This window comes from Sphaerodactylus townsendi, linkage group LG03, assembly GCF_021028975.2.
Source record: "Sphaerodactylus townsendi isolate TG3544 linkage group LG03, MPM_Stown_v2.3, whole genome shotgun sequence".
NCBI classification, from domain to species: Eukaryota; Metazoa; Chordata; class Lepidosauria; order Squamata; family Sphaerodactylidae; genus Sphaerodactylus; species Sphaerodactylus townsendi.
Genome location: NC_059427.1, coordinates 41,978,623 through 41,995,375, shown reverse-complemented (window position 1 = coordinate 41,995,375; position 16,753 = coordinate 41,978,623). Strand labels below are relative to the sequence as shown.

The window sequence follows — 16,753 nt, the reverse complement described above, 5'->3', positions numbered from 1 at the left end:
ATTATTAGGACATCCTTGCATGGAAAAATGATATTACTCTGATGACTTTGGCGAGCTGCCCAGCAATGCAGACACTTGCTTTTTAAGTGGCTTGGCTTTTCTTAACCTGCTGTTTAAAAGCAGAGCCAAAAGTGGTTCTCCCCCCCCCCCCCTCCATTTCAAAATAAAGAATATTTTAACAGGGAGAGCGAAACAACATCTGGAGAAGTAATTTTTTAAAAAGCCTTGAATGTTGTATAGCAGCAGACTAGGACAAGGGAGACTTGGGTTCAGATCCAAGTTGGCTATGGGCTGATGGATTGTCACTGGCCTAAGAATCATGCAAACTTACCTCGTAGGTTTGTTATGAGGATTAAATGCAAGAGAATCCTGGCATCTTACTGAAAATTTCCACTGATAGAAGATGCTCCCTCAGTAGAGCATTAACCTCTCCTGCTGCAGCCCCAAATCTCCCCTGAAATGCTGCTCATGTGGAATGAGAAAACCCCAAGAAACAGCTTGAGGGTCCACTTGCAGGTCAGCAATGAAAAGGCAATGTCAAAAATCACCCAGTTCCATGAGGAGAAACCTGTCGCAGGATCCAAAACTATGTATGTTGCCCTGCGCTCCTTGAAGGAAGCATGGGATAAAAATGTCACAGGTGCCATTAAATCTATTTTGGTTACTTTTCCGAATGGTGAACTCCCCAGTATGTGTGATCAAGATTAGGATTTATAGGGCTGAGAGCTGTAAGCTATAACAGTGTCAGGCTTCCTGGGCACAGCCACTGATAAGATCTAAAAGAACAAACAAGGGCTTCCTGGTTTCCAGCTCAATTGCCTAGTTGCAGTGCTAAACAATATCTTGTGCTTCACTATGTTTACATGAGTCTGGGGTAGGATACGACTCAAAACGGACAGTGAATGGCCAGTGGGATCATTTGTGCAGCAGTGGTTCAGCACATGTGCAAATTTGAGGAGTTTTGCCAAGTTGTATGTGTTAGATTTCTCTCTGACTATTCTAAGCTTACAAAGAAGAATCATACTGTTCTTTATGGAAATTCTACAGCTTCCCATGGTAAATACTGGCCAGGTATGAATAAGAGGAGCTGTGTTTATTTGCTGTAATATGCAGGTGAGCCTAGGGCAGTGGTGGCGAACCTTTGGCACTCCAGGGGCTGATGGGAACTGTAGTCCATAACATCTGGAGTGCCAAAGGTTCGCCACCATGGGCCTAGGGGGATCAGGTTATGACAAAACGTGCAGCCATCTTGAGACCTTTTAATGTTACATGGATGGAATGGGAACAGTTACAGCTCCTTCTCCTGCTGCCATAACAACATTAGAACTGTAGGCTGTGTAGGAAAAGATGCCATAGGCCACCTGCTGTTTGTACCTATACCTGAAGGTGCCTGTGGGGAAGATTTTTGCCATGAACTGCTGTCCCATGATGGGTGGTTTCTTCTGTTTTTTTAATGGCATGGGAAGGAGACATGTTTCATCAGCTCCCATGCTGCCCACATAATCTGTGCATGAGCATAGGGTCCATTATGGGGCAGGTGGCTCATTTGGGGCATACCACAGTTTGGGACATGTTTTGCATATGCTTAATTGCCTTACTAATCAGTTAACTTTTTTTAAAAGAATAAAGTTTGTCTAAATTTAAGCATGACCTTCACTGTCTGGATTTCTGGCACCTCAGAACAGTGCAAGCGGCAGAATGACATCTGCAGGAAGATTCCTTCTCAAGCAGATTAGGGAGACCTTGACATCTACCTGATGCTTGAAAAGACATTTCTTTGTCTCGAGCCTTGGAGCGCTGGGCTTTTGGGCATTATTTGTATTGTGATGTGTCTGTGGAGTCTAGCTTCTGCTGTTCTCACCATAAATACAGTGCAGTTGCTATGGATGCGGAACAGAAGTTGGTCGCTTCAATGCTATGTTTGATGTTCTTAGGAAATAGATAAGCCTGGCTGGTGAAAATGCAGGGGCAGGTGAACACAGAAAATGCATCACCTTAATGCCATTCAGTGTCCATTTGACAGAATACATCTAGTAGCCCATTTGTACTGTCCATGTCTTGCTAAACAAACTAGAGCAGGCAGGAAATCTTTTGTGAGATGAGTGGAATGTTAAAATTGAAAGATGGGCTTATTCTCTTGATATGAGTGGAACATCTGGTTGGGCTTGAAGTACAAAGACCTGCTACTGCCCTAGGTGTCAGTGGGAGGGATAATGGCAACTGTGCTGCCTGTCTCTCTTCCAGCTATCTGGATGGGCAATAACTGCAAACAAAATGGCTGCCTCCTCATTTAATATCCACACAGCGATAGGACAGCTTGGTAGGTACTCAGGTTGATGTCAGCCCAACTTTAGTTGTTCTGAGACAGAGAATGAAATTGAGTCTGATGATGAGATAAGGACACTTTTCAGAGACAGACAGTGGCAGGATTCATGGCAGGTGTAGGGTTGTCAGCTCCAGGCTGGGAAATACCTGAAGATTTTGGGGATGGAGCCTGAGGAGGGGAGGGACTTCAATGGGGTATAATGCCATAAAGACCACCTTCCCAAGCGGCCATTTTCTCTAGGTCTGTGGTGGCGAACCTTTGGCACTCCAGATGTTATGGACTACAATTCCCATCAGTCCCTGCCAATTGGCCATGCTGGCAGGGGCTGATGGAAATTGTAGTCCATAACATCTGGAGTGCCAAAGGTTCGCCACCACTGCTCTAGGTGAACTGATCTCTGTCCCTCGGAGAATAGTTGTAATAGCAGGAAATCTCTAGCCACTACCTGGAGGCTGGCAGCCCTAACTGGGGAGCAATGTCCATGACCACTGCCGCAACTGCCCCATGCCGGTACCAGTTTGGGACATCTTTTAAAAAATGTTGCTTTTGAAGTTGAATGATCAATTGAAGACTGGGAGCACTCGTCCAGAGAAACCATTTGCTGCAACAATTTCCCCGTCATTCTTTGTTTTGTTTTTCTCTTTTTTAAAAGGTTTTACAGATTACACATCTTCTGTTTCTAGCATTACCATTTAATGTTAGGATATTCATAGCCAGTGTGGTGTAGTGATTAAGGGGGGAAGCTCTAATCTGGAGAGCTTGGTTTGATTCTCGACTCCTCCACATGAGTGGCAGACTCTATTCTGATTGACCCTATTGCTTTGCCTCTGCTAAAAATGAAGCCTGCTGGGTGTCCTTGGGCTAGTAACAGTTCTCTCAGAACTCTCTCAACCCCACTTACCTCACAAGGAGTCTGTTGCAGGGAAGGGAATATGGCTGTAAACTGCTTTGAGTTTCTTTAAAGGAAAAAAGGGGGGTATAAAAACCATTTCTTTTTCATCCTGCTTCTTTTCTAACAAAGGCAGTTCAGATTATCAACTTTTAAAAATCTCCCAATAACCACAAAATGACAATTCGAAACCAGAAAGATACTTAGACAAATAAAATAGCAGCATCAGACAATGGCAGGAGGTTCCCCTATCTGAAAAAGTCTCGAAAACATAAGACATCTTCAGTCAGTGAAAGGTTGGAAGCAAGGAGATTGAATGGGCCTCCTCAGGGACAACATGATACAATCAGTATGTGATAATTGAGATATTCTGTCTCACAGGCCCCTCATTCTTGCTTCTGTCGATAAGAGCATGCTGTGCTGGGTTTCAGCAGGAGATGTAAGAGCACAGGAATATAACTAAAAGCATCCATTGGGTACATTGATTTGAAGCCATTCGAGACTTTGAATTGGGCCTGGAAATGTATTTGCCATCAGTGACACTGACACTCCACCACAGTTACATTTTCTCCACAGTGTGTCCCTTTTAAAAGCCTCAGTTCCGTATGGTTCACCTATTGACATTTATGTGGAGTGTCAATGGCAGCCTTGCAAACAGCGTGCTGGGGTAACCTGAATGTCCACAAGAAAAACTTGACTATGTGCCAACTTTCTAGAAAATGTTGTAGCTGGCAAATCAGCCTAAACTTCCAAAAAAAGAGAGAAGATCTCTGGGCTGCTTTGGAAATCTGTTTCTGGAGAAGGGGTTGTGGAAACAGGAGTGTCCCTGGATTTGATCCTTCAGAGAGTTAACACTTATCTGAACTGGGTTGACAACTTTGTGCTCAGACAACAGTCTTATCTGGATTGTTGCATCTTGCCCACTTTGAATCCTTATGTCATGGGGAATTATTAGTTTCTTGAATTGGAAATACAAGGAGCCTGCTGTTTTGGTAAGACTTTGATCCTCTCCAGGGCTGGTGGACTCTCTCTCCTCCCTTAAATGGTAGCAACTGCCATCAACAATTGCCTGTTATGGGTCAGTTTCATTTTGTTAAACCTCAATCATTCTCTCTTTTTATTTTTAGTCTCTCAGTCAGGTTGGCTTACAAAGTAGTTAACATGTCAGATCCATAACAATACACAGTTCAAATGACAGGCTGTTATAGGTTTTCTGGGCTGTATGGCCTGTCACCTTAGGATGTGTTTCTCCTTGACATCCTGAAACACACACCATGACATGCCTCTGAAGATGCCAACCACAGATTCTGGCAAAACATTAGGAGCTAAAAGCACCAGATCACGGCCACAGAGTCCAGAAAACCTACAACTGCCAATTGATTCCAGCTGTGATTCCAGCCGTGACTGTTGGCACTGACTGGAGGGGTGGTCTAGTTATTCTTTTAAAAAGCTGAGCCTTGTCTATCCTGGATAACACATTCATCCCATCTCCTCACCCAATGATAGTGGGGCTTCCTTACTGAGGCCAGGCTGTTGGTTGGTGGGGTTTGCCATGTCCTCCTGGGTATGGCTGCTTTTCGATTTGATGAAAATGAAACCTTGAATTAGCAAAATGGTTAATGTTGTGATGGTGAAAATTCCCCAGAGCCTCTGGGGAAACAAAAGATAGATTGGGCTACTGTTGCCATTTGAGAAGACTCACGGATTTTTTTTCTTCGCACAAAATACCATAGCAATTTCCTGAAAATGGGATCCAAGAATTAACCAGGACAGCCAAGAGAACTTATGCATGTGATTGAGTCAAAGCAATGCTGCAGACACCCCTTGCTCAATCTGCCTTTTGTAGGAAAATGTACATTTTTCCTCTCCTAGAAGGGATAAGCGAAAATTCGCTGGTGAGTTTGATGAACTACTTAATAGTTCAAATAGTTTCATTTGTGAAAATGTTTCTGACTTTTTCATCTCTGTTATAGCTAACGAAACCAACTTCTTTGAAGTGTTGGTAGATTGAATTAATCTGTTTTATTAGGTCTGTAGTGATCAATCTTATCTAAGATTGAACCTTCTTTTTATGTTTTGTATATAAATTTGTATATAAATTTAAAAAATATAAAATTAAAATGTATTCCTAAATTCCAATAAAGTTGGTGGTGGTGGTGGTCGTGGCGGCGGCGGCAACGACGATGATACTGATGATGATACATGGGCATTTTTTAGTTCAAATGTGAGACAAATTTAGAATGCATGTACTTGCCAGCTGGAGGGAATTGAGGTATTTCTGTGATTTTGTAAACAACTGGTATGTGAGCAGTCAGCTTCAATGCACATACTCCCCAGTGGTTTTTGTATTGCTTTGCTAATGTAGCATGTGTAACACAGTTATTTGGTGGAGCCACTCATATCTAAACAAAGTACTTTAGTAATGGTTGTGACAGTGGGGATAAAAATATGTGTGATCATGAGCTTTTATTTTTTTAACTTTCAGAGGAAATGTTTTCTCCTGGGATTATGGCAAGTGTTCCAAGATATGTGCAAAAATCAATGCTTGGATAAATGTTACCGTAATTCCTGTTCAGTTATAATACATAATTTATGTGCTTCTTTTAAAAATATAGAGTGGTGTGAAATGTTGCTCTGTATGAATGTAATGTTCTCTTAAGAATTCTGATGGTTGGTTACTGTGATTTTCAGTTGAATGAATAGAACGTGCTATATTCTAATGCTGAAGTGTACAATTTTCTTGATTGGTGTATCTCAACTGACTGTACTAACATCTTTTTCTGAGGCAGAGTATAAAACGTATTAGTCCGTGTTTGAGCATTTGCGTTTCTCTTTTTTTCTTACTCTAACTGAAAAGGCACTAATATTTATGAGCACAAATGAGATGATTGGGCTGTTTATCAGATTAAGTATCGGAGCATGTTAGCAATTTTCTTCCAGTAATTCCCAGCACAGCAAACCAATTGCTGAGAGGAGAATGTAAGCATTTAAACCTTTTAGTGTAAGTCAGGGCAGTACAGACCTGTCCTTTGAAAGGCTTTGGGATAATTAAAATTCTTGTAGTTAACACAGTTATTCAAGCAGCAACAATTAACATCAGTATGTTATTTCTTCTTTGAAGGGTTTGTTAAACCCAGGTGGTTCTCTTTGGTAAACATACATTGAACAGCAGACCTTCCCATACACATTTTAGTTGCCCTTCCTTATCATTTGCCTTGGGTCCACTCCTTATACTTGTGGCATGATTCTGACAGAGCAACAAACCACAGCTTGTTTTTTATAGGAATGAACCTGAGTGATCCTCTGGCTCTCATGCTCCATTTCCCCCTCACCCGTGACTCAATACTTAAGAATTTTTCTTTTGTGGAAACCATTAATCTGCCTTGAGTCTCAGTCAGAAAAACCAACAAACCAAATTGTTGGTTGTTGCTCATAAAGGACAAATTATAATTTTCACTTTTCCTTATAAACCAAGATTCTGTGATTTGAAAGCCTAGTTGTTAGGGTTTGGATATAAATTACAAATGATGTTGTGTCATAAAAATGCAAAAAGAAAGGTATGTGGGTATGGGGGTGAATCTCAGGTTTATTCACATAATGACAAAATCCGAGTTGGTCGTAATGTCAAAGGCTTTAATGTCTGGCTGATTTGGGTTTTCCGGGCTGTGTGGCTGTGGTCTACCAGAAAACCCAAGCATCTATCAGAGTTGGTTATCTGAATGCCATTTCAAACTTCATGCAAGGAAAAAGTGTTGCCTGTCTCAATTTCTTCTTTTCTGTTTTGTTAAACCACTTTTCTAAATTGGGTGTTTGTCCGCCAGCTGCTACTAACATGGGACACTTACTAGCTGTTGTTCTTCCCTCCAATGTTGTTAAATAATATTCTGAATTATTTATCTGTCCTATTTATTACATTGGTATCCCTCCTGTCCCCTCTTTTGCATCCTCTTTATCTTGCCACAACTCTGTAAGGGTTGGTTAGCTATTGGCCCCAAGGCTGACAGGGGAGGGGTGGGGTGGAACCCAGATCTCCAAATCTGAAGTTCTGTCTACTTTTCTATACTGGGCTAATCTAGAATTGAACCATCCAACCTTGTGCAGAAGGTAGGCTTCCATGATCTTTTTTTCAGGTCATCAAAGAGGATAGAACACATTCCGAAAATGTTGCTGGCATCTCCCTTTCTATCCCTTACTGCCTTTTTCTTTCTCTTCTAGAAGATGTCTTTTTTCCTTCAAACTCCAAATCTTTAAATGAAGGGTAGGGAGGGAAGCAAAGCAGAAAACAAATTTGATTTATCCCCCCCCCCCCGAAAAAAAAAGTGTATGATAATTTCTCTTCACAAGTGTTGGTATGTTGCTGCCAGCTTGAAACATTATGTAACTGCCCTGAAGATAAATGCGTTTTATGGAAAAATATTTATTTTATAGAAATGCAAAATTCTTGTGGTCTAAGAACCATGGGTTTTTTTTTAAAAAAATCCTGTTTATATTACTGTTTATAAGGGAAACCTCACAACTTGGCAAGATGAGTGTACAAAAGGCCCAGCAGTGGTCCCACTCCCTTTGCAAGTCTAGTGTTGCTGCAGTTGTTCAGCAATGGCTTGAGGGTTTGTAAGAGCACCATATTGAAAAAGGCAAACTCTGCTTTGTTACATACCAGTTGTCCCATGCAGCAAAAAAGTAAGAGGAATCATGGGAGCAAGCCTAAAGCGTCAATGATTTGCCATTGCATTTGAACCAAGACACAGTCTTTAGCAAAATGAACCTGATTTAGTCAAAACAGACTGAAGTGTTCACATGAACCAACAAGTGTTGTTACTGTCATAGGAGGATGGGAATCTCTGGAAAGAGTTCAGAATAGGGTTGGACAAGAATATCTTTAACTATCTGGGCAAATCCAGAAAGTGCATGGTTTTCTATCAGTGTACATCATTAACTTCCCAATATGCCCATAAGGCATAGACTAAGGAAAATCTTTGGAGAAATTGTAAATGCTGTTTTAAGAGTAAAGGGTTGGATCTGGCAACCCACTGAATCCTTTTTCAGAACAGCTAACCACGACTTTCCTATAGAACCGAAGTCATTATTTTCTATACCTTTAACTCATCTTCTGTATTCCTGCTTCTACTTTCTTTGTGTACTTCTGCATGAGATTGCTGGGTATTATGAAAACAGTTAAGCTCATTGACTAGAAGAGTAGGATTGTGCTAGTCCAGTGATGGCGAACCTATGGCACAGGTGCCAGAGGTGGCACTCGGAGCCCTCTCTGTGGGCACGCTCACACAGAGTTCATCATGTGGGGGGCGGAAAATCATCCCCCCCCCACACACACACATCTAGGCTGGCCTGGGCCACTGAGCACAACGTGCGCGCACTGCGGTGAGCAGGGAGGACTCGGCTGGCGGGCCTGGTGCCTGTGTTCCAGGTGGCTGCTGCCTGGGCGGCATGCAGAGGAGGCAGAGATGCTAGAGAGGCACAGAGTGGTGTGCGCAGGACTTGCTGGAGGCTAGAGCAGGCTATCCCCTGCTCGAGCAGGTGGGGTGGAGGAAGAGGGAGCCAACCGATTTTTTCTAAATTAAAACCTCCACATTCAGGTTAAATTGCCAAGTTGGCACTTTGCGATAAATAAGTGGGGTTTGGGTTGCAATTTTGGCACTCGGTCCCAAAAAAGTTCGCCATCACTGTGCTAGTCAGTGAAGAGTAGGATTGTGCTAGTCAGTGACGTGGGGCTTTTATATATCTCGCTTTATTACCCTTATTTTAGTTAGATTTATAACAATGAAAAGCTTTTCTGCATTCTCAGACTCTTTGGAAACAATGTCAGTTTGGGACAACACTTACTTTTGGAAGGAGCAGACTGAAGCATATTTAGAAGACATTGCTAAATCCTTGCCTTGGAAGCTTTAGTTGCAAGGATGGAGACATGGTGCCTATAAGGCAGTGTTACTGTGCTTTGATTAGCTATTGGCAAATCTCTTGGGGACTCTGTTACCTGCCTAGAATGACAGGCCTTTGCTGTTTATTTCAGTACAATGTGTGAATTGAGTCTCTAGATCAGGGAGTTTCTACCTGTGAAGCATTGCCCCTGAGGCACCTCTTGAAGGTATTGGGGGATCCATGGAGCTGAGGCATTCTCTTATTTCCAACAAGTAGTTTGCTGTCTGCATTATAAAGGCACATATTATGAGAAAACAAAGAGACGTGAGAAAAAGGGTTACAGAGAGAAAATGTAAGGCCTGCCAATGCAGCAGAAAATATTGATACTTATTGAGATATCTTCAGTTTTCTTTTAGCTTTTAGCTTTAAGGCTCAAATTGAGAATCAATGGGGTGCTAAGCCCTTTCCTCCAGCCTAAGACTAAGCCCCTTCCTCCAGTTTAAGAATAATTTTACAATGTAAATGACTCTTCCTGCAAGAGCCCCTGAAGATATAAGAAATCACCTTAGGCTGGAGGAAAGCTTTAAACTTTGCTGAGCAGAGTGACTTAATCCACATCAATGGTTCCTTGTTTGTTACAATAGATCGCTATTATTCCCATTTCACAGATGAAAAACTGAGGTTGAAAGGAAGTGATATTGTTTGGTAAGGCCTAAAAAACCCAGATAGGTTCAGGCGGAATGGCTTGATACTCAGTACCAATATTTATATGTCAAAGTTAACCACAGTTTAAACTAACAAGAGCTGTGATATTAGTGCAGTAGACGATTCAAACTAACCAGCGTCTGTTGAGAAATCCCAGGTGATTTGCTGCCAGTGAGAACCAGGTGCAAAAGGAGTACCATTGAATTTGGTTACTTTGCAACTAAAACTCTGTTCCCTGGGTGTGGTGCTATTGCACAAATCAGGGTTTCCTCCATTTGGGGCGTAATGTCTAATCAGAATTATCCCAAACCAGGATTTGTAAACACAGGACACAACTCTGGTTTGAAATCCCAGTTTGTGTCCTGCCTCCTAAAAGAATTAATGGGGTGATCAGTGTCCAGACATAGCACTAAACTGAAGTTTACTCCAAGTGGGATTTAGTGTGAGTTCTATTAAACCTCTAGCTCCTTTTACAGCTGGGCTGGACTAAAATTATCTTCTGGGCTCATTTTGCAATGCTTCGGAACAGTGTGTAAGAATGACCTGGGCATGTTAGATTTTTGGTCCCATTCTTTCAAATATTGACTTGTTGAACTAATATAAGCTTGACAACTAGAGTGTAGGGTTGAGCTATTTCTTCCTTTTAAAGCCCTTCATAACCTGGAGCCAAATTCCCAAAGGACTCAGGGCAGCAGTGCCTTTTGGTCATTTTGACCCCTGCAAGGATATGTTTGGCTGTTGCCCTTTCTCAAGCTTTCTCTGTGTCTTCTTCAGTATTGCAGACTCTTCCACAAGTCTCTTCCATGCCTGTCTCAGAGCTCCCATAAAACAGAATTCTTGAGAAAACCCTTTGCCTCCTTACTCTGGGTGGCATTAATTTTAAAACTGTCTTGCTGATAGTTGTATTCATCTACTTACCGGTATGTTTTTGTACTGTTTTCATTGTCACCTGCCTTGGGTTCCTGTTATCTGAGAGAGAGGCCAACTTCTAAATATTCTCAATAAATAAATGTAATTCTTTAGCCTGGGATTTTTTCCCATAGGTCTGTAGCTAGTTTTTAAGGACTGGGAGTTTCCTGATTTTAGAGAACAAAATAGCAGAAGCTGACATAGCAGGACAGGAAGGAGAATGAAAAGGATACAGATCTTTCCATCTGCTTGCCAGGGAAAAATCTCTCCTTGTTCCAGACAAAGTGGCTGCTAGTGCCTCTAGTTCTTGTGAGCCATGGCTCCACTTTTCTTCTGTTTCCAGTGGTTATTGTAGAATAACTGAGCTGACTGCTATGTTCACATCCATAGACTTGGAGATTGAATATTCTGGGTCTTGAGCTGCCTCACCTTTTTGAAGCTTGCAAATTCCTAAAGATGCTGTTTCAGCCTTAGTGTGTTTTAAGTAGTCAAAGTACTTTTAAGTACTGGGAGTACTTTTAAGTACTTAAGTACTTTGGAGGCCCCCTGATGCTGAGCTAGCACTAAGCAAGCAAAAGTTCCAGAATGGGTCTTATCCCAGAAATGGACAACCATTGGACACAACTGTCAAAAAAACAAGGATGTTCTGCCCTTAAGGTTATTTTCCAATGTCTTTTTGCTTCTTCTCTTCACTTCTGATTAGACATAGATCAGAGTCTTCTCTGATGTGATAATGCCAGGAGATCAGAGGCTGTCTCTCTTGCTAGCAGGGAAATCAGTTTGCTAGGAGAATTTACTAAGGTTCCTGGCTCTAAGTAGGGTGGCCAACATCCTGGTGGGACCTGGAGATTTCTGTAATGGCGATTGATCTTTACACTACAGAGATAGATTCCTCAGGAAGAAATGGCTGCTTTGGAGGGCAGACTCTATAGCATTGTACACCACTGAAGTCCTTTCCCAAACTCCTCCTCCAAATCTCAAGGAATTTCTCAATCTGAAGTTGGCATCCTTTCCCCAAGACATGTTTGAACTCACTTCATTTGAATGGGAAGATAATAATTTGCACGCTATAGGAGCTCAGTTATACCACTTCAGTGTAGCTTTTATGACTAAAATACAACTATGAACTAATGTGTTTCTGGAGAAGTTTCTAACTTCAGGCAGGTAGTATTTTTAATGGATAACTGTTGCTGCTTTTATTGAAGGAAATCTTTATCAAACTAGCACTTGCATATCAGTGATTGCTGGCAAATCTCCTTTATTCATATAGTATATTCATTAAAAAGGGCAGCACACGGCTATGTATTTTGTAAAACGTGCTCTCTGCCAAGCTGTGTGCATAGGCCTGCCATGTGCAAGCTAGTGTATGCTTTCTAGATTATTTTTGATTGTGAGAGGTGGGATTATAGTTTGCAATTTCAAAAATTCATTTTGTCTCATGCAGCTTAACACAGAACCATTTGGCAACATAACTCAGCATGGTCATGAAGAGCTCTGGATTAGTTTGTGGCAGTTCTGTCTCCATCTTCTGGAAGTCTGCAACAATACATTGGAAGGAGATTAGCCAGTTAATTAGCTGAAAAAGATTGTATGTGTGAAGGTTGAGTTTTGGCCTCAATTAAATGTTATCACTGGGCAAAAAACTGAACCGCCAGGAGCCACTTGTGAGATGTACTTCATGTACTATTCGGCAGTGATGCTGTAAACATTCTGTTCCAAGACTATTAGGGGCAGAAGTAGGAAAGAGGTTAAAACTGATCCTGTTGACAAAGAAAACATTGCAGCCTCTACAGCATACTGACGGGAATCCTTCGTTTCTGGAGCACTGACATTTGCTTGTTTGAAAATCTGCATCCTACTTTTTCTATATCAATCAGAGCAGCATTCAAGGAAAACTGAGACACATCATACAACAGTTCATCATTCAGCAGAATACAAGAATTCAACGAAAACCATCATGTGCAGAAAAGAGTAATAAGAAATCCTTGATGTATGTTTGAGAAGGCTGGGATCAAAATACTGAGTGGGCAACCATGGGAAATTTTTTGTGCACATAACATTCCTTGCAGAAGCACTAAAATTGCTTCTAGCTGTCTCCTTGAGCTGAGTAAAAACAATTGTAACACCACATTCCCATATATGCATATATGCAAAACAAAGCACGAAATATTTCTTGTGCTGCTATTTTATAACCGAACTAGCGGTACCCGGCCACGCGTTGCTGTGGGTTATTGTGGTGAAATAGGAAAGGAACAGTAGCAGTAAATCAATTTTCAGAGCCCAACAGTACGTGCTCATGGAAACGCGCAGGCTGATACTGTGCGATGTCATTGATGTTGGTGACCGCATTCCTTGGGGTGGGGGGATGGAAAGGCACCCCTCCCACATGTCTAGGCTGGCTGGTCATGATCCTGTACCTGGGAGTAAGTTGGGTTGTGGCAATGGGTGTCTCTTCTGAGTAAACCCTCTGAGGGGCGCGACTCAGCCATTCAGAGTATGTCACGGTTGCTTTACCGAGCTTACTCCTGAGTAACGCATTCCTCGGAGGCAACCTGGTTTTCTGAACTGTAACCTCAGTATTCAGGGAATGTAGTCTGGCTAGCCCCTCCCTCCCCTCCCTTGCATGCCACCCCTCACTCTCTCCCCTCCCTCACTTCTCTTCCCTTGCATGCCACCCCTCCTCCTCCCTCCCTTCCCTCTCCTTCTGCTAGGGTGGGTGGGTCATATTCAGATGCTGGGCCCCCTCCCTCCCCTCCCTTGCATGCCATCCCTCACTCTCTCCCCTCCCTCACTTCTCTTCCCTTGCATGCCTCCCCCTCTGTCCCTTCCCTCTCCCTCCCTCCAGCTGTCTTTTACATTCAAGCTTGTTAAATATGGGTGTGGAATATGGGTGAGGAAGTAGTTAAGTGGTGGTTGGATGTGAGGGAGGGCAAAGTGAGGAGTGTGAGGATGAATGTGTATGAGAGTATGTGTGTTGTGTGGTAGTAGTGGGTGAGGCACAGAGAGTGAAAGGTACCTGCGTGTGAGGGGGGGAACCCCACCTGACGTCTCACACAGCAACATGTGTATGTGTTTCACTTCCACTCGAGTTATTACCAATGTACTGTTTTCACTGCTCATATGTGGCCATCTGAGCGAACAGTCTAAGGGCACGAACATTCTAAGGGTGACAGTTACACACAGGCAGCTGAATGTCGTTCACCATGGAGCACCAGGAAAAAGGGGTTTTACCTGGACCAGGTGTAAAATTTTAGGTATGTGAACATCTAAAAACACTCTCGCCTGGCTGACTACAGTGGCTGGGAATTTTCAGAGGAATTGGCCCAGCAGTTCCTGTGCTAGACCATCAGGAACAAACTCACGGTTTGCTTTTTATATAGATAGTCTGAAACCATGTGATCCACCCAGACATTCCATCTCTCCATATATGCCATTTAATAACAATTATATTAAAGGGCTGCAGATTGGCAGAGAAGCCTAGCACTGCTACTGCTTACAGGTCACTGGATCCAAGCCAAAGAATTACCAGCTCCTGTTTGGGAAATTCCTGGAGATTTGGGGAAGTGGAGCCTGAGGAGGGTAGGGTTTGGAGAGCCGAGAGATCTCAGCATGTTATAATGCTTTAGAGTCTACCCTTCAACTCAGCTATTTTCTCCAGGAGAACTAAGATCAGTTGTCATTCGATCTTCACCCTTCGTCTGGAGGTTAGCAACCCTACCAACGTGTCAAATCGGGAAAGAAGGCTAATGTCAAACAATGTTCTTGGCATTCTTCCGTATGATTTATAAACCCTGTTGACAGTATAGCATACATTGGAAGGGAAGACAAGAGGTGGTCAAGAAATTAAGATTTTGTTTCAGTCAGAGCTCACGCCTTCACTTCTTCCTTCTAGAATGATTTTCGACTGTCTGTTCAGTGGGGTAGCCAATCCTTTTTTTCTTCCTGTTTTTAGGTTGCAGCTGCTCCCTGGTGGATGCCTGTTAAAGGAGCTAATTGGAGGCACCCTGAGGGTCCTGATTCTAATATCTCAAACCGGTGAGCACTAGGCAGCTGATGCTTTGGACTCCTTTATTTTATTTATTTATTTATAATTAATTAATTTTATATACCGCCCCTCCCCCGAAGGGCTCTGGGCGGTGAACAACATTCAAATATGGTGTGTGTTTGAAAATTAGAGAAGCTTGCCCAGTCCATAATTCACACAGGATGCATTAATTTTATACTCTGTCTCCTCAGACAAACTATTTAATAGAGAGGCTGCTTCACAAACTCTCTGCATTCTCTGAATTGCCTTAGGACTTCCAAGCACGCACCTCCGACTCTTGATTTGGACCAGCTCTGTCTGCATCTTGGGAGGCTTCTGGTTGTTCTGGAGGCCCAGCTGAGTGAGGCTCCAGCACAGTGGGGTGATCCTGCCAGTGCTCCTCATCAGTCTGGCTGACTGAGCCCACGGCACTGGGTGACCTTGAGCCCATCACACTGTCTCAGACTAACCTGCCTTCACAGGGTTGTTGTAAGGAGAAAACGAAGACGAGGAAAATGCTATAAGCTGCTCTGCTTCCCCAGTGGGGGAGAAAGACAACGTAATAAATTAACAAATGAATTATGGAGAGTTGGGGGCACTGGTTTTGGAAGGGTGAATTTGGAGAGGATTACCCCTAGAATCTATAGCAGGGGTCTGCAACCTGCGGCTCTCCAGATGTTCATGTCCATGCTGGCAGGGGCTGATGGGAATTGTAGTCCATAAACATCTGGAGAGCCGCAGGTTGCAGATCCCTGATCTATAGTATACCATAGGGTTTGACCTCTGAAGTTGCCATTTCTTTGAGAGGAACTGAACTCTGAAACTTGGAAATCAGTTATATGTCTAGAACTCCAGGCCTCCCCTGGAGGTTAGTACCCTCAATCTGAGTGAACAGCATTTACAGAGGCTAGGAACTGTTCAGTTCTTTTTATGTGTAGACCTTAACAGACCTCCTGTTTTGTATTTGGAATCTACCATTTTGGAATCATGAGCATGGCAAGGAAAACTGATGATATTGTATAACTTGGAAATAGGGAACTGTAGTGATTTTCTTGGTTTCTATTGAGCTGTAATATTTCAGTTCCGATGTACTAAGCCAGGAGGTAGCGAATAAATGACCATTCTTTTCAGTTGAATAACAATACCAATATAAATTTGATCGTATTATTGAAATGAAAGTGCCTGTCATGAATCCACAGGGAGTCATTTATGGAACAGGGGGACGAATAAAAGCCTTCACAAGTTCATGGAAACATTTATTCTAATGATTGACTCAGTCCTCCACTTCTGTTCCTACAAAATTGTTTATACTTTTCTGCATTACAGTGTATGTTTTTCTTTTTCTCCACTGGAATTAAGACTGTTTGTTAAAATCAACCACGTATAAAATGGCCTTGAGCCTGTCTTTAAAGAGTACTGATTGGTTCCCTCAGAGTTGGTAATCTGACCACATCATCCTGTGCTGGCTCCTTAAGATGATTCAATCATTTGCTATCTGGTGGGAAGGAAAGAATGCTAGTTGACCATGAGAGGATTAAAAAGAGTGGTCAAAATCAATTCTGAACAACATTCTTAGGAATCTGCTCCCTTTAGCAATGCATTGTGGAAATTTATGACCCAGACTTGGGAATGCATTGTGAGTCCATTAACCAAGTTCCAACAGTCATATCATATATAATCATATGGTCTAATAGCCAAGCCAGCCTCCTCCTCCTCCTCCTCCTCCTCCTCCTCATCTTTCTTTTTAATAACTGCAGTGACTGGAGCCATGAATGAATCTTTCCATAAACCTGAAAAGTACCTCAGGTTTGCAGACACATCTGATTTTTTTTAAAATGGGGGGTTAAAAAACCCCAAATGATAAAACAAGTCCCTTTAGGTATAAGGCATGGAAACCCTCAATGCTTGTTGCTAGGCAACCACAGCATTCTAAGCTGGGTTTCTGTCAATAAAAGGCAGGAGGATGGGGCAGGTCCCTCTACAGGACAGGTTTAGCTTATTTTAGCCCTTGAGGGAAGATTTA

General features: G+C 42.5%; 1 protein-coding gene across 1 annotated transcript in view; it reads left to right on the top strand.

Annotated features, from left to right (window-relative positions):
• Positions 1-16,753, top strand: part of SUMF1 (sulfatase modifying factor 1) — a 79,783-nt gene that overhangs the window by 20,635 nt on the left and 42,395 nt on the right. Inside the window, exon 4 of the mRNA XM_048488489.1 lies at positions 14,659-14,741. Coding sequence (XP_048344446.1) covers positions 14,659-14,741 — 83 coding nt within the window. The remainder of the gene's footprint in view (positions 1-14,658; positions 14,742-16,753) is intronic.